Below are 17,901 nucleotides of genomic sequence, written 5' to 3' on the forward strand. Positions count from 1 at the left end.
ATATCTTTGTAGCCAGGGTCACTTGTAACTGAAGTATCGTATATTATCAATAGATGTTAAGTTCTTGCTTTTCTTGGTGCTCCACATTGCTGTTCACAACTTCAATTTTTGCTTTTGAGAAGCCAGACTTTACAAAACAGTTCACGACAGTTTGTTTTCTAATTGCGTTTACTGAAGAGGAAATCCATTGAATCGCATCTAGGATGCTGATTTTCTTTGCAAGGTCACTCGCACATGTTACATCGTTCATGTTTGCAATGAGATGTCTTAAAACACGTTTTCTGTAGTGAAGTTTAAAATTTTTTGTTATCCCTTGATCCAAGGGCTGACACTCTGCAGATGTGTTTGGTGGCAGAAAAACGATTTGAATGTTGGACAATTCAATGTGCGGGTGAGATGCAGCATTATCCATGAAAATAATAATTTTTCTCTTTTGACGAATCATGTTTTGGTTAAAGTGACTTATCCATTCGCTTATGATATCTCGTGTCATCCACGCTTTTTTATTAGACTTCCAGTCAACATTCAAAAGATTCAATTTTATGCCCTTGAAACAACGAGGATTTTGTGGTTTTCCTATAACAAGAGGTTGTTCAAAGTCTCCCAGCATATTTGTACACAATAGTACAGTCAAGCGTTCCTTAGAAATTTTTCTGCCCTGGCACTTTTCGTTTTTTAGACTCATTGTTTTTTCAGGAAGAGCTTTAAAAAACAACCCTGTTTCGTCACAATTGTAAATGTCGAAATCACGACAAATCTTCCAATTTGATGGTCCACTCTGTTACAACCCGAGTATCAACAGATCCACCTTCACCACTTACGGTATTCCAAGAAATTTTATGCCGAGTTTTGAACATGTCTAGCCATCCCGCAGAAGCTTTGAACTCATTTAGTCCCACAGATTTCACAACCTCCAAAGCCTTTTCCCTAATAATAGGCCCATTAATGGGAATTTTTTTAGCACGTTCGCCACAAAACCACTCATACGTAACATTGTCAATTTGAAGTCCAACAGTTTTCGGGAATGATTTTTGAACCTGATCATTTCCGTGTTACCAAAATTGTTTGAGCAGTTCATTTTTTTTCTTTAGGATGTCGCTTACCTGCATCTTCCCGATTTTGAATTTTGCAGGGAGATTGCGAACACTATTTTTTTGCCGATCATACGCATTAATGAGTTCGACTTTATCTTTTAAAGTTAAATGTTTACGAGAAGACATTGTGCACTTCACACGACACTGAACAAAACTGAAACTGAAAAGATGAAAGGCCGACCATATCCATCCCCCCGCACACACCGAATTCATCAGAAGTTTTACACGTGCCTTAAAATTCTTGCAAAAGGGTTTAGAACCGCGACGTAAACCTTGATAAAATTCAGAGAATTGGAAATAGAAAATAAACACACGATTGAGGCAATACGTGGAAGAAACGTTCCTAGAAAAAGGGCCGTAAGTTCGCCCGCTGTCCGTTTTGGGGAGATCAAATGAAGTGATAATCTAAATGAAACAGTGCAGATTGCCTGTCCACGTCCGTTACAGAGAATATCCGCTAGACAGAAGCTGAAAACACGTTAAAACCAATAGAGGTGAGTTGGGGAATTTTAAAATGTTCGTTGTAGAGAGATGTCCATTAACGAGAGGTGTCCGTTAGGAGAAGTTTCACTGTATATACTAAATGTGTGAATAAAGTTCCTGAACTGGTGTAAATAAAAAGAACACATTGTGAAGGAGCTCAAATATGGTTTTATTTTTATTCAAATTAATCTCCACCTGATTGAATTCACTTATTATACCATTCTAAAAATTTCTATAAAGAGATAGCATCCAAAGTGATGATGCTCAGTTGAGTTCTTACATTTTTCTTTGTCCTAAAAATCCTGTAATCTTTTTCCTTTCAGGGTAGTTTTCACTTTGTGAAAGAGGAAGTCTACTAGTGCTAAATTAGGAAGAGTAGGGTGGATAGTTGATGTATACAGTGCCATGTTTCTTCAGAAATGTCTTTTCAACAAGAACCGGCTGCCTTTCTCTTGAAATTGTGGCCTCACCCAGGAAATGCACTTCAGTAATCTATGTGGTCAGTGCACTTCTGTATTCTATGTGTAGGTGCTTCAGAGAAATGCCTACACATCGAATACAGCATTGACTCTCTCTCTCTCTCTCTCTCTCTCTTGTCCCCTTTCAGGTACAAATTCCTTGTAAATAACACCCTCTTTGTCAAAATTCATGATCAGCATTGTCTTGATCCCAGACTTCTGTAAACAAAACTTTTTGTGCTTTGGTGATAATTTTGAAGTCCTCTGCATGCCTTGATGCTTTGTCTCTGGGTCGTACTGAAATAACCATCTCCGTTGACAGTACAGTTGGGGAAATTAGGATTATTGTGACAAGTCTGGATGGTCTTCACATGATGACACTCTTCATTGCATCTGCTCATCCATGAGGCTGTGCATCAGATTTTTATCAGAGCTTCCTTTTCCCTAAATCTTTGTGCAAAATTTGATGATTCGTCGTCTTATTCATATCCAACTCATCAGCCTCATTCTGAGGATCAAACAATGATCTCTTGCCACAATTTCACAAACTCTTGCAATTCTGTCCTTATTTCAAGAGGTCGATGGATGCTCACATCATGGGCTATTGTTAACAACTTTATGTCCATCTTTGAATCGTTTATACCAAGCACTCTAGTATGACTTGACATTTCGTCGCTATAAACAGTTTTTAACATTTCATACATATCTGTTGCAGATTTTCTCAGTTTAAAGCAAAATTTGATATTAGTTTGTTGCTCCATTGCAAAACTGGTTGTTACTTGTAACCTGTCAGCCTGCTGGACAATCTCTGTACCACCATCTGCTAGTACAACGTACCACTTCCGTTTACTTTCAAACTCATTGAACATGACCTCAACAGCACTCAATCCAGGAACTTTATTACCATACCTCATGTTGCTATTTATATGTATGCTTTTATTATGTTTTATTCATATTAATATACGTATTGTATATTTATGACTGTTTTGTAATCTTGTATACATTTTTTATTACCATAATTTTAATATTTCTGTTTGATGTTTTATAATACTTTGCAGTATTCTAGTTTATACTTCAGTATTTGTTTTGCTGTTTATCTTTATGCATTTCAATTGAGAACCCTCCCATATTGTCTGAAATAAAGCTGAAACTAAAATAAAATTAAACCTGTAATGATAAAATAATGTATTCATAATGGCATTTTGTTTTTTCATTAACAAATTTCATAATGTAATAATAGTTTTTAAGTTATATGCACATGCTGCATATAGTGTGGCAGCTAATAGAGATTTTTGCTTGAAATTTTTTCTGCCTTATGAAATGCATTTGAAGAAATACACTATAGAGATATTATTTTAAAAAATAAAATTAGGTTAGAGTTATCCAAATATATATGAGAGAGAGACTGTGATGTTAGTTTTTAAAAAAAACTTGTTTAGTATGAATAAAGGCAGCTGAAGGTAACATTTTAAGCTCTAGCATTTTCTGCCTGTATGCAGTGATTGGGCATAACGTTTTTCAACAGTGGATTTAGGAGATGCCATGTAATAATATTATAGGAAGTTTTTATGGCCCAATGCATCTGTAAATAATTAACATAGTGATATGAATTACTCATTATTGACTAATTTATTATTGACTCATTATTTCTAAATATATATAGCCACATTTTGACTTTGGCAGTTCAGCTGTTTACATGTTAATTAGCAGTAAAATGTCAAATATTTTTAAAGAGAAATTGAGAAAACCCTTTTACTTGAAAAGGTATTATCCAATTAAAAATGGGTTGACTAGCTAGTTGAAGAAAGGCAGAGTTTTTTTTTTTTTTTGTGAACGCTTGGTGGACTTCTCAAACTCCCAAGTACAGTCAGTCCTCGTATAACAAGTGTTTACAATACACGAATTTGATCATACACGATTCATAAATAGGGGAACGATATCTTATATAACATGAACCGAATTCGCTTATGCACGATTCGCCTTTGGGTTTACAAGAAATGGCAGTCGAACGTGGAATCATCCCAACTGAACGCAACACGATAGGAATGAAGAGGAGATTCTGAAAATTTATTTGTTTTTTATATCAGTGAAGGGGAAACACATTTCACCATAATAATGTAAAAAGCAACACAATTCCCGCTATCGGTATAATCGCAAATGCAATTAGATAGAGTTTACTACCAGTTTATAACAGATTCCACTAGCAGAAATGTAACTGGAAATTGTTTTTATTGTTTTATGGTTGTAACCCTAGAAATATGCTTTAGTAAAATGTGAGGTGTTAATAGTGTATCTCTGCCTTTACGGTGTTGTTTATTCAGTTGCTACACGCGCACAGCTTTGTTTATGTGTATCAAGTGTGCCTCCTTGTTTTGTAATTGTGCTTTATTCCCTAAAAATGAGTAAAATACTTAAAAGGTGTGAAAAGGAAACGTCCTGGTGAAGACACTGCAGATTCACAGAGAAAAAGAAAAGCAATATCGATAAACAGAGGCGGACTGGGTCAAAAATTCTTACCTGGGAAAATTTATAGTGGCCTCATACTATGGTTTATGGCCAAAATCACACCGGCTTCCGGCCCACCAAGGTTTCCCCGGTAACGCTTATGGCCAGTCCGCTTCTGTCGATAGAGAAAAAAATATGAAATTGTGAAACACTTTGAGCGAAATGAAAGACCATGTGATATTGCACGTGCTACAGACCTAAATGAGGCAACGTCGAGAATTACAAAGAATGCAGAGAAAATAAAAACAACTTTCATAGCAGGAACAACCCAAAGTGTAATTAAAATCCATTAGATTAAGGCACAAAGAATTGGAAGAGATGGAACAGCTGTCATCTGTTTGGATAGAAAATCAAACAAAAAACAAGTTTGCTTATGATAGAAGCAAAAGCATTAGCAATATTTTATTACGTAATAAAATACTTACGTATTACGTATTTTATTACATATAATAATAAATAATCGTAATAAAATACTTACGTATTTTATTACGATTATTTATTGTGTTTGGTAATGTTTTGGTTACAAATGTGTGTTCAATCTTGAGTGGTCGGCACCTAACCCTATTTTTCCCATAGTTGCACGATTTTGCATTGCACGAGGGTTTCTAGGAACACAACTATCGTGCTATACGAGGACTGACTGTACCTGTTGAGAGATAATACTTGGTACTAAGAGCTAACATTACTATTTCAAGTGAATAAAGTTTTACTATTTCATACTACTAAGAGCAAACATTACTATTTCAAGTGAGTAGCTTGGGTGCGGGGAGAAGGCCTCAGAAGGCAAGAGTGCTATAGTGAACTTGCTGTGATTGAATTGTGCTATAGTGGTGGAAAACTGTAGTGCGAGCATAGTAGATAATGTGAAAGTGCTGTACATAGTTAATCATGCTGCATGTTTTTACTCCACATGGAAAATCAAAATATGGCAAAATGCAAATCAGTACATTTTCAAATTCCTGTAATCCTATGTGGTCTTCCTGGAATATAAACCAAAAATTTGTTGGTTAAAACCTTGCAGTTGAAAATGTGTTTAGCAGGAGTAAGTATAGTACCAAGGATGGCATCATTTTATTGGTAGATAATCAAAGACCCAGAACATTTATACCTCTACAATATGAGAATAAAAGGGCTCTAATATATTCATTCCAATATTTATAGTATTCATTAATTTCCGTTAAAAACGAATACTGCAAATTGTTAGTAATCAGTGTAAAGCTAAGTTATATAGGAATTGTATTGTTTGCAGAGGTATGATTTACCATAGATTTTTTTGGACTGTGGAATGGTTTACTATAGATCAGGGTTTTCTATCTTCTACGGTTAGGTTTGCCCCAATTGTTAATTTTCTTTCTGTAAGTACTTTTTTTTTTTTTTTTTTTGAACAAGTTGTTTCTAGTAATGAGAAATTTTTGTATTCAGTTAAGTTTTTTGTCTTTATTCTATATACATCTGAAGGTAAATTTAATGCAGTACTCATGAGTACTCTTGACTAGTATTCAAGTACTTGTGAGAATTTTGTAGAACTCTTGTCATCATAACAAAGAGAATATTATTTGTATAAATCTCATATTTTCTCTTTTGTTTATTATTCCTTTATCATTTCTTTTGATATGAATTAGGGATACAGGCATTTAGCAGGTGTAGGAGTTGCAACAAGTTGTGAATCTGCATTGACTTACTATAGAAAAGTTGCCAAAGTTGGTAAGTTTTTGTATACATTTGTAACTTGTAGAGATTCTGAGGTAAATAATAAGTATAATTAAACTTTAACTAAATAAGTAATAAAGAAATTAGTAAGAGAAAGGAAAAAAAAATGGAAAAAAGGAAGAAAATTAGTATAGTAAACATAGGTGGCTGCAAAGCATCACCTACCACATGATGTGAAAACATAATTTGAATATAATTTTGGAATGCAATAGGAATACAACAGGCCAATTAAGTGGTGGATAGAAAATAAACCAGTATGTAACTACAGCAACAAACAAAGAAGTTGTGGGGAGGGGATAAATTGATAAAGGGTGTTGCAGAATACTGAAATAATTTAGAAAGAATATCAATTGATAAAAATACCAAATAATATAAATTTCCAAAAATTCCAATTAATTCAAATATAGTGGTGTACCTTTGGTGGCACCAGGTTCAAATTATGTGAAATGTCACTATAAACAGCAATGAAAACCAATCCCAACAATGTGACCAACAGAGTGAAACAAAAGTAACATAAAATAAACTGCCCATTTTGCTCTATCTCTTTGGAAGGTAGCCACAAGGCCATCAATAGCTGGGAGAGCACTGCATTTTGAACATTGAATAAATCAGTTCATTGCCAACCTGACAGATACACTAATCAATCTGCAGTACAATAATGGTGGCCCTTGCATAGTGAAAAATTATACTAGAACCAGATCAGATCACTCCCAAGGCAACATCAAACTACTGACACAGAGTAACAATTAAATAACGGTACATTGAAAAGAAATTTTTTCAATGTACCTTTAACACAGTTGTGGTTTTTTTTGTCTCTATTTATAGTAATATTTCACGTAATTTGGACCTGATGCCATCATGCCACTAAATTTGAATTAATTGACATTTTTGTATATTTGTATTATTTGGTATTTTTATTGAATTGACATTCTTTCTAAATTATTTTATCGCAATTTATATACACCCCCCCCCATTCTGTTGTTGTTGCTGTAGTAACATATTGGTTTACTCTCTATTTGCCACTTACTTGGCTTGCCATACTACAGGAATATTGATAATTTATATTTAAATTTTTTACACACACCACTGTAAGAATGTTTACAATTTGTGTATTGTGTGTGTGTGTATATATAAGATGTGGCTATTAAATAACAAAACTGTTGCAATAAAATAAATACAGGGTGTCTCAAAAATATTGGTACAAACGTTTAGGGGAGGTAGGTAACATCTAAAGGAATGTGAATCACATAGGAACCCATAACCAGAAATGTCACGGGAAAGTAGTAGTAGCAGAGGCACAAGAAGCAGAAATGACACAAGACAGTAATTAGTGGCAAACATTTGTTTGACATAATATTAACAATGGAGTAAGAGATGGATGCATTTCATGATGTTACAACAGATGCTCGAAGGTTCCACCATGAGACGCGATGCATGCATGACACTGACGCAGCATGGATTGGCGGACACGGTTGAACACACCTGGAGTTTTTTTGACAGTAGCAGCAGCGCAGATGAGTCTCGCCACAAGATCCATTTCCATCTCCACAGGCGATTCATACATGATAGATTTGAGGCCCCCCCACAGAAAGAAATCAAGGGTCGATAAATCAGGTGAGCGTGGGGGTCAGGCAACGGGTCCACCACGGCCAAGCCATCAAAGCCCAAAACGCATGTTCAAATGGTCACAAACACACCTTCCATAATGGGCAGGTGCCCCGTCATGTTGAAGCCAAATGTTGTGTCTCACATTTGCTGGAACTCCGCTAAATATCAGATCTTTCTTGAACAAGTTCTTACTTGTTCAAGTAAGAACTTGTTCAAGAAAGATCTGATATTTAGCGGAGTTCATGCAGGATGGTAACAGGTATGGGCCGACTAAGCAGTCACCGAACATACCTGCCCACACATTTATTGTGAAGCGATGCTGTGCTGCATGGGAGTGCACACCATGTGGGTTGTCGTGAGCCCACACGAGCATTGTGCTGATTGAATAAGCCTTCCCGAGTGAAATAAGCCTCATCCGTGAACAAAACATAGGCTGGAAAATTCAAGTCTTGAACATTTTCTTGGAGAAACCACTGCGCAAAAGCCACACATGCAGGATGATCTTGGGGGAGCAGCAACTGAACCCTTTGGAGATGAAAGGGGTGTAAGGAATCGTCGTGCCAGACACACTGTACACTGCAACGAGACACTCCTAAGGCAGAGGCAACGGCATGTGTGCTGGTAGTAGGATTATTCTGGACGGCATTCAACACACTTTCTTCCATGATGGGAGTCCGCATCTAACGTGGTCTGCCCACACTACTCCTGTTACCTCTAAATGACCCATAATCGCACAAATTTTGATGCACACGTGCAAACAAACTGTGGTCTGGTACATGTCTGTCTGGGAAGCGTTCTCCATAAATTTGCCGAGCGGCTCGTCCATTGCCCTCTGCTAATCCACACACTAGGTGTATGTCTGCCAGCTCACAGTTTGTATATCGATGCATGCTCTTCATGTGGCGACTACTGCTTGAATGAGTAAACCAGAAATTTTCCCTCTCGCGAATTGATGAACAGCGCCATCTACCGACTTACGGTGACGTTTCCGGTTATGGGTTCCTATGCGATTCACATTCCTTTAGATGTTACCTATCTCCCCTAAACGTTTGTACCATTATTTTTGAGACACCATGTATAATGAAATATTACCGTACCTTAAAAGTTACCCCTTCACAATAATTGCCTTGAGCTTGCACACACACACACACACGCGCGCACACACACACGCGCACACACACACACACGCACACACTGTTCCATATGTTTCTTCCAAGCACAGAAACATTTCTTCAAGTCATATATTGTAAGCCCTTTTAACACTTAAGTCTGTTTTTTTTTTTTCTAAATGTCTTCAGTGAACTGAAAATGGGTACCCTTATGTACACTTTCATTTAGGGAAGAGAAAAAAAGTTGCAAGGGGTTAAGTCTGCCGAATAGGATGCATGTTCAAACAGAGAGTATGTTGTGTGCTGCAACATTGTCTTGATGGAGCATCCAACCATCCTTTCACAATTCAGGTCCCTTCCCTTGAATTTTTTCATGCAGCTTTGTCAGAACTTCAATGTTAGTATGTTTGATTGACAGTCTGATTCGGTGGGACTTGTTCAGATATAATAATTCCTTTAATATCGAAGAAAACAAGAAGCATGATTTTCATTTTTGATTGCATTGCATTGACTATCTTTTAGTTTTCTGGATTATACTGGAACAGCAACTTTTGTCAAAAGTAATTACAGTACTCACAAAGACTGAATCTTCTTTAGTTTTATTTCAAAACATTTTCATTATTATCTTTTGTCTTATACTAAAAAATAGTGCATTTAAATTCATGGCATACTTGAAGATCCCTTGAGGATGCTGTTCTAAATGTCAGATTGTTGAGTGGCTTCGCTAATGTTGATGTCTTCCAGTGATGCCAGAAAAAATAGTAAACATGTTGATACACACATGGTGCTCTAAACTAAAAAAGTGTTTAAATACCAAGTTAACTGCTGCTGTTAGAATTTATTTTAAATAAACAAAAATTCTACTATTTTATTATTGAATATTTCTATAATAAATTTTAAAAATTTCATTTAAAAATACATTTCAGTAATAAAATTTTAAACATATTTAATAATACATTTCAGTAATAAAAATTTCAGATTTACTTGCTAGGACTTAACTTACCTTGTAAACTGCATATTATATTTAGACTATTAAGAAAGAGAACTAATAAAAGAAATGATGAAACTAAAAAGAAAAAAATAATAATAAAAACAACAAAATATGATGCATCTTAGATGTCCTTAAGTTGCCACTAAAAGAGGAAAGAAATAGTTTACACAAAAAAACACATGAGGAACTATATTGTTGAGAGCCTTTACTTTCTGGCACCATGGTCACTTGCATTGTTGATCAGCAGTTAATTACTGGTTGTTGAAGAATGTGTTTAAAAAGAAACACTAAAAAATTCATATGTTAGGTCACATGTTTAAAAAGTCTATTTAAAGAAGTTAGAAGTGGTGAAAAAAGTTATATAAATAAACACTTTGAGTTACAAAATTGATAAGTACCAGCAAGTGATCTAGTTTATTTAAAAAATTTTTTTTTCATCATGGTGAGTTTCCCTCCAACTTATTACAATCAATCTGGGTCAGATTGAAGTCACCCATAATAAGACATTTGCACTTGCTTGCCTATTCCATTTGCGCATAGAGACTCTCATTATACTCTTCACAATCTTCTGGTCTGTAGGTTACTCCCACTCTTATTATACCTCTTCTTCCAACTAACTTACACCACACAGATTTTATGCTGGTCGATGTAACTTCAGACTCAGCAAAAGTCTTCTTTGCACTCAGGCTGCTTTTATTAAGAAGCATGCCTCCACCACCACCACCACCCCTTCTATCTTCCCTGTGTTTCCTAAATACATTATATATACCATAGTGGAACTTTTCATCCCCAATTTCTGGGTGGCATCACATTTCTGTTAGCCCTGTTATGTCAGCATTAGTTGTCCTAACCAGGAGTTAAAATTCAGTTATTTTATTGACAACACTCTTGACATTACTATGGACACAGTCAAGACTAAGCATTCTTCTATAGTTTACCAACCTGACACCCCTTGAAATTATTTAGGTTAGTTTACCTTTCTGCTCTCATTTGAAACATTGCCACCCTCAACAACATCATGCCAACATCAGCTGTTGTGGCAAGAAACAAGAATTCTTGGGATGTGTGTGCATTACTTTGATCCATATCATCAGATAAGAGCGGATCAATATTACCTCCTACCTCCAACTAACATTTTCCTCCGAACCCTTAAGGTGAGGTGTTCTCAGTGATACTGGGAAAAAATCCTTGCACCATCTTTGTTTAAATGAATATCACCTGTATATTAAAATAGATTATTTCTACCCACAGGTGTGAGCCACACTGATAAAAAAAAATTTTTCCATCTTGAGCCTTGCAGATTCCTTCAAGTTTTGAGTTAATCTACAAGGTTTTCAGTATATAATCTCTCCTGTCGTGTCTGTGCAGAATTGCAGGCACATATACATTCTGACCTAACTCACTTTTTCAGCATAGTCCTATATTTATCCAACAAATGGTCATGTTATATTCATTTTATATTGTTAGTCCCCATATGATACTCTTTATCCCCCCCCTTAAAATCTGACAAAAGTGTTGGTAACTTTGTCAGTTGTTGCTCCTAGCAAACACACCTTGGTTCTGGTCCACCAATCTTTTTTACAAAAAAAGTTAATTGGACGAGGGGGATCACTTATCAGGTCACAAGATACTGAGTCCCTGCCAAGCTCCCAGTTACATTTGTTTCTAGGGAAAGCACTCATTTCTTTAGTCACACAAATTCTTCTCTTAATGCATCAAATTCTAATTTGAGATCGGTACTCTCCTTACCTTGTGTACAAAGAAAAGAATTGTCAGCTGAGCTAGTTTTGTTTACTAGACCAGTCTTAGAATACATGCCACAGGCTATGCAAATGACAAACTTGTATAGATCACACCGAAAATGCTCGCATTCATTTCCGTCTGAGTCACAGTGTCTTTGGAAATTGTATTGTAAGTGGATTTTATGGCACCCATTATTTAGGTAAAATTTGAACTTTAGAAAGATTACAAAATTGGTGGGGAATTATCGTAATGAATAAAACTTCAGTTAAACAGTAGAAAACAGATAAATAACCATAATTTGTTCATTTGTGATAGTATTTATGATTTTCATTAATGACATTGAATACAAGTAGAATGTCAGTTTGCCATGACGCAAGTTTAGCAAGATATCTTTAAGGTATAATATTGGCACCTTTCCAGTAAAGTTAAATAGGTGATTATTCCAATGTATAAGGTAATGGTTAGGCTACATTTTGAGTATTGTATGCAAGTCTGGAATCCTTATTTCTTTAAGGATATTGAACCACTGGAAAGATTACAAAGACTAATAATAAAGGGTTTTTTTTTTTTTTTTTTTTTTACTAGCTCAAGGAGATCTTACAGTATGATATCCAGTTCTGAAAACTGCAAATATGAAAATCAGTATATGTGGTAGCCTGTTCCAACTATTTAAGAGTTTAAAAGGGTGAGGTACAAGATGTGTCTATTAAATAATGAGACTGCATGTGAAGCCACTACACACAAGCACCACCTATGAAACAATGCCACAGCAGTTTACTGTGAACATTTCCCTAGTTGTCTGCCAAGTCATGTTCCAACACTCTCATTTGCCTTGCAGAGAGACTGGTTTTCATTATCTTGTGTTTTTGCAGTTTACCGGAAAAATGATGGACAAAAGAATTGAGCAATGAATCAACCTCATTTTCAACAAAGCTAAAAAAAAAATACCAACTGAAAGTTATGAGTTGCTACTTGAAGTTTATGGGGAAGGTACTATGTCAAGAGCTTACATGTTTGAATGGCATTAAAGATTTTTAAAAGGAAGACAGAATATGGAAGATGATGAACAACTAGGCTATCTGGTATCTATGAAAACTGATGAAAATGTGGATCAGGTAAGAACATTGATTAGAAGTCATCATTATTTAAGCATTAGAATGGTTGTATCAGAACTCAATATGTACAAAGAAACAGTTCGACAAATTTTAACTGAAAATTTCGGCATGAGAAAAGTGTATTGCCAAGATGACACCAAAATTTTTGAATGAAGAACAAAGAATGAGCAGACTCCAAGTTTGTGAAGATGTTTAAAAAAAAAAAAAAATTGAAGAATTTTTTTTTTTGATTGACTTTCTGAGTATCTACTGTAATTACTTGTCATAAAAGTTGGCTGTTTCAGTACAACCCAGAAACTAAAAGAGTCCAATGCAATGGAAGACAAAACAGACCAGAAAGAAGCAAGAATGTCAAAATCAAAAATGAAAACCATAAATCTTGTTTTCTTTGATATTAAAGGAATTACTGTGACTGAATACATCCCACCAAATCAAACATGCTACATTGAAGTTCTGACAAGGCTGCATGAAAAAATTGAAAGGAAGAGACCTGAATTGTGGAAAGATGGTTGGATGCTCCAGCACTCAATATGCTCTCTGTTCACCAGTTTCTAGCCAAAAAACAAATCTCTATGTGCGACATGTGCCCTACTCACCAGATCTAGCCCCTTGTGACTTTTTTTCTTCTCTAAGCTGAAAATGCACTCAAGGGAACCCAAATAAGGGGTGTATCACTTTTATCAGCCCATTGCAGACTTTCAGAAAAAAAACATGGCCGAAGTGTTAAAAGGTCTTACAGAAGGTGACTTCCACATTGGAAGAAACATAGAACAGTGTATGTGCAAGCCTAAGGCAATTATTTTGAAGAGGATAACTTGTAAGGTACAAAATATTTCATTATATTTAATTATTTTTTTGATATGTCTCATTATTTAATAGGCACCTCTTAAACTAAACACTGTCCCAGTCCTTCAAATAGGCCTCTGGGGTTGGGTATATTCATACTATGATTTTTTAGTGTTTCTCACCAACCATTGAAGTAAAAACGAAAGACGAAAAACCAAATTCTTAAAATTTTAATATTTACAATAAATTTATTTACAGACAAAACAAAATACCATTTATTACTGATGATAGCAATTTTAAAATAAGACAACTGTGATATACAGTAAATATACAAGGTGATAATACAGATACCGAATTTAAAATACAATAAAATATACTAGGTTAAAAGTGCTAAAATACTAACTGAAGCTTTCAAAGGCTTCTGCCTTATTTCTCAAGAGTGTACTTCTATTCTGCGGTGCATCATTAAATACCAGCAGGTTCACGGTGCATCTCACGTAAACGTATACTGTTCCCGTCGGAACCGGAAGTGGCGCGGGAGTGTTTCAGGCAAAAACGTTCATCCCCTCCAAGGATTACCGCCTCAAAGAGGGGATGAATACGTGTGCCCCTATCTCTATTTATATTATTCTCAATAGAACTAATTCGTAAGCTCTCGAGCCACTTGCGGTCCCAAAATCTATGCGCCCGATCAGTGATGACAGCTTCGTCTGGGGGAGATTTGATGTTGCTTCTCCCAGAAATGTTCAGCTACGGCGGATTTACCATAGTCTGCATTTCTTATCGCATTTGTGTGCTCCCCCAGACGATCTTTGAGACGCCGTTTTGTTTCTCCCACATAACACTCCCCACACTCCGGGCATTTAATACTATATACGACCCCACTTATATTTTCATTTAAGATAGGGTCCTTGACCTGTGACACAATTGTGTGCAGTTTCCTGCCTGGGAGCTGCACACAACGTGTCTGGTAATTCCTTAATATACGAGCTAAACGTTCGGATAAACCCGGATAGTAGGGGATGTATGCGGTGGCTATTGGCGTGAAGGACTCACTTCTACTCTGCCCTCCACTAATGTATTTCTCTATGATCCTCCGGGGGTAGCCACACTTCAAAAGATCCGCCGTAACACGTTCATACTCCATTTTTCTATCCTCTGAGGTACTACAATGAGATTTTGCCCTATCCACTAATGCTCTTACCACACTGTTCCTGTGATGGTTAGTCTGAGCTGAGTTGTAGTGTGAGTATTGGCCTTTGCACATAGATTTTCTAAATACTTTTGTTTTCAAATGCTGGCCCTGTCTTTGAGAGAGCGGCTAATAAGTTACCTGTGTGCATGGCCAATGAAATCCGTGTAAAAACAGCAGTTATTTTAAGTCAAGCCAAGAAAGTTCCCCCGAATCTTAATGCAAAGCAAAGACTAGCACTAGAAAGTCTTGAGCAGGACGATAATGTTGTGATCCTTCCAGCTGACAAAGGTAGAGCAACGGTGGTTTTGGATAAAGAGGCATATGTAAGTAAAGCATTAGATTTATTAAATGATCACACAACCTATATGATTATCCATAAGAATCCATTGTTGAATCTGGAACGACAAGTTAATAAAATGGTGCAGGGTTGGATGAAATCCAATAAGATTTCAAAGGAGCGGTATTGGGCATTACATGCCACAGGAAGCCAGATACCGAGGTTTTACGGTTTGCCAAAAATACATAAAGTGGGTGTGCCACTCAGACCGATAGTCTCGTTTATAGGTAGCCCCACATATGCATTATCTGGTTTCCTAGCCAAACTACTGTCACCATTAGTTGGACTCTCTGAACATAGTATCAGAGATAGCAAAGAATTTGTACAATTCATAAGAGGACAATGTATAGAAGAAAACGAGGTTATGATATCCTTTGATGTGACATCGTTGTTTACCTGCATCCCAATTGACCATGGAATACATTGTGCGTACATGGCCTTAGATCATTTAATAAATCTAATTATCGTCCTGCTCAAGACTTTCTAGTGCTAGTCTTTGCCTTGCATTAAGATTCGGGGGAACTTTCTTGGCTTGACTTAAAATAACTGCTGTTTTTACACGGATTTCATTGGCCATGCACACAGGTAACTTATTAGCCGCTCTCTCAAAGAGAGGGCCAGCATTTGAAAACAAAAGTATTTAGAAAATCTATGTGCAAAGGCCAATACTCACCCTACAACTCAGCTCAGACTAACCATCACAGGAACAGTGTGGTAAGAGCATTAGTGGATAGGGCAAAATCTCATTGTAGTACCTCAGAGGATAGAAAAATGGAGTATGAACGTGTTACGGCGGATCTTTTGAAGTGTGGCTACCCCCGGAGGATCATAGAGAAATACATTAGTGGAGGGCAGAGTAGAAGTGAGTCCTTCACGCCAATAGCCACCGCATACATCCCCTACTATCCGGGTTTATCCGAACGTTTAGCTCGTATATTAAGGAATTACCAGACACGTTGTGTGCAGCTCCCAGGCAGGAAACTGCACACAATTGTGTCACAGGTCAAGGACCCTATCTTAAATGAAAATATAAGTGGGGTCGTATATAGTATTAAATGCCCGGAGTGTGGGGAGTGTTATGTGGGAGAAACAAAACGGCATCTCAAAGATCGTCTGGGGGAGCACACAAATGCGATAAGAAATGCAGACTATGGTAAATCCGCCGTAGCTGAACATTTCTGGGAGAAGCAACATCAAATCTCCCCCAGACGAAGCTGTCATCACTGATCGGGCGCATAGATTTTGAGACCGCAAGTGGCTCGAGAGCTTACGAATTAGTTCTATTGAGAATAATATAAATAGAGATAGGGGCACACGTATTCATCCCCTCTTTGAGGCGGTAATCCTTGGAGGGGATGAACGTTTTTGCCTGAAACGCTCCAGAGCCACTTCCGGTGCCGATGGGAACAGTATACGTTTACGTGAGATGCACCGTGAACCTGCTGGTATTTAATGATGCACCGCAGAATAGAAGTACACTGTTGAGAAAGAAGGCAGAAGCCTTTGAAAGCTTCAGTTAGTATTTTAGCACTTTTAACCTAGTATATTTTATTGTATTTTAAATTCGGTATCTGTATTATCACCTTGTATATTTACTGTATATCACAGTTGTCTTATTTTAAAATTGCTATCATCAGTAATATATGGTATTTTGTTTTGTCTGTAAATAAATTTATTGTAAATATTAAAATTTTAAGAATTTGGTTTTTCGTTTTTCGTTTTTACTTCAATGGTTGGTGAGAAACACTAAAAAATCATAGCACTGTCCCAGTGTTTAGTTTAATTGCAAATTAGTTATTAGAAAGTTTTTTTTTTTTTTTTTTTTTTTGCAACCATAGAGGAATAACTTAGTTGAACAAACCTCCACTACTCTTGTGTGTCAGTAATGGAAGTAATGAATATAAATTATTTGCTTGTATATTTTATTCCATCACCTGATAATGTTTGTTTTGGGCTTTTCTTTGCATTGAACTTAACACATTTTCATACCTTTTTTTCAAATGTGTTGAAATATGATTGAATTGTAAGATTTCTGTTTGCACTTTTTTTTTTTTTTTTCAGATTTCATATGAAAAGTTCAATGTAATCACCTGTCTATAGCAGCATATTTTTCTTTCCATCCCTCATCTGTGACGTGCTTATTTTTACATCTGTGTATTCTGATTGGAAGCTTTTCTTTTTTGAAGGTTACCTTTAAGGTTGATAAACCAGCACCGAACATTATTTTTTCACTTCAAGGAAAGTTGTGTGGGGTTGTTGGTAGCATATTTGTGTCTGGTTTTGCCTCTGGAATTATTTTGGTCTGCTTAGGGCTTTCACTATTTTGAAATAAGGCATAAAGTTATTTGAAAGCAGGTAATATTGTTATTTAAAAAAAAAAAAAATCAAATCTACTGATAAAGTGAGACATCTTTTTCTGATGTTACAGGAATTTCTTACCAGCATTCATTTCCTTATGCTATTTTTTCGTACCACATGAAAGTTCTGGATAAGATTTGTAAATATATTTATCTGGATTTTGTATTTCAACAGTGATGAAATCCAGCTCTAATGTTGATGCACTATTTCTCACCATTTCTCTGCCTGCAAGGAGAGCATGTGGTAGAAAATTTTAATCAAATATGGAGGTGTTAAAAGCTTTGGAAGCGATTTTTGTGTGGAATGTTATTACCTATTATATAAACAAATAGGTTAAGGGGATATGTTTGAGAAATGAGAGGAATAATATGTGTAGTGCAGAAAGTGAAAAGTATTTCAAAAGAGAATA

General features: G+C 36.1%; 1 protein-coding gene across 4 annotated transcripts in view; it reads left to right on the forward strand.

Moving 5' to 3' along the window:
- Positions 1-17,901, forward strand: part of LOC150088403 (protein sel-1 homolog 1-like) — a 378,494-nt gene that overhangs the window by 97,475 nt on the left and 263,118 nt on the right. For all 4 annotated transcript variants that reach the window (XM_090369493.1, XM_090369492.1, XM_090369494.1 and 1 more), the window contains exon 7: positions 6,163-6,244. In XM_090369493.1, the coding sequence (XP_090225619.1) occupies positions 6,163-6,244 (82 nt within the window). The remainder of the gene's footprint in view (positions 1-6,162; positions 6,245-17,901) is intronic.

Source organism: Mastigoproctus giganteus, chromosome 3 (genome assembly GCF_048544385.1).
Source record: "Mastigoproctus giganteus isolate SK-2022 chromosome 3, ASM4854438v1, whole genome shotgun sequence".
Classification (NCBI taxonomy): Eukaryota; Metazoa; Arthropoda; class Arachnida; order Uropygi; family Thelyphonidae; genus Mastigoproctus; species Mastigoproctus giganteus.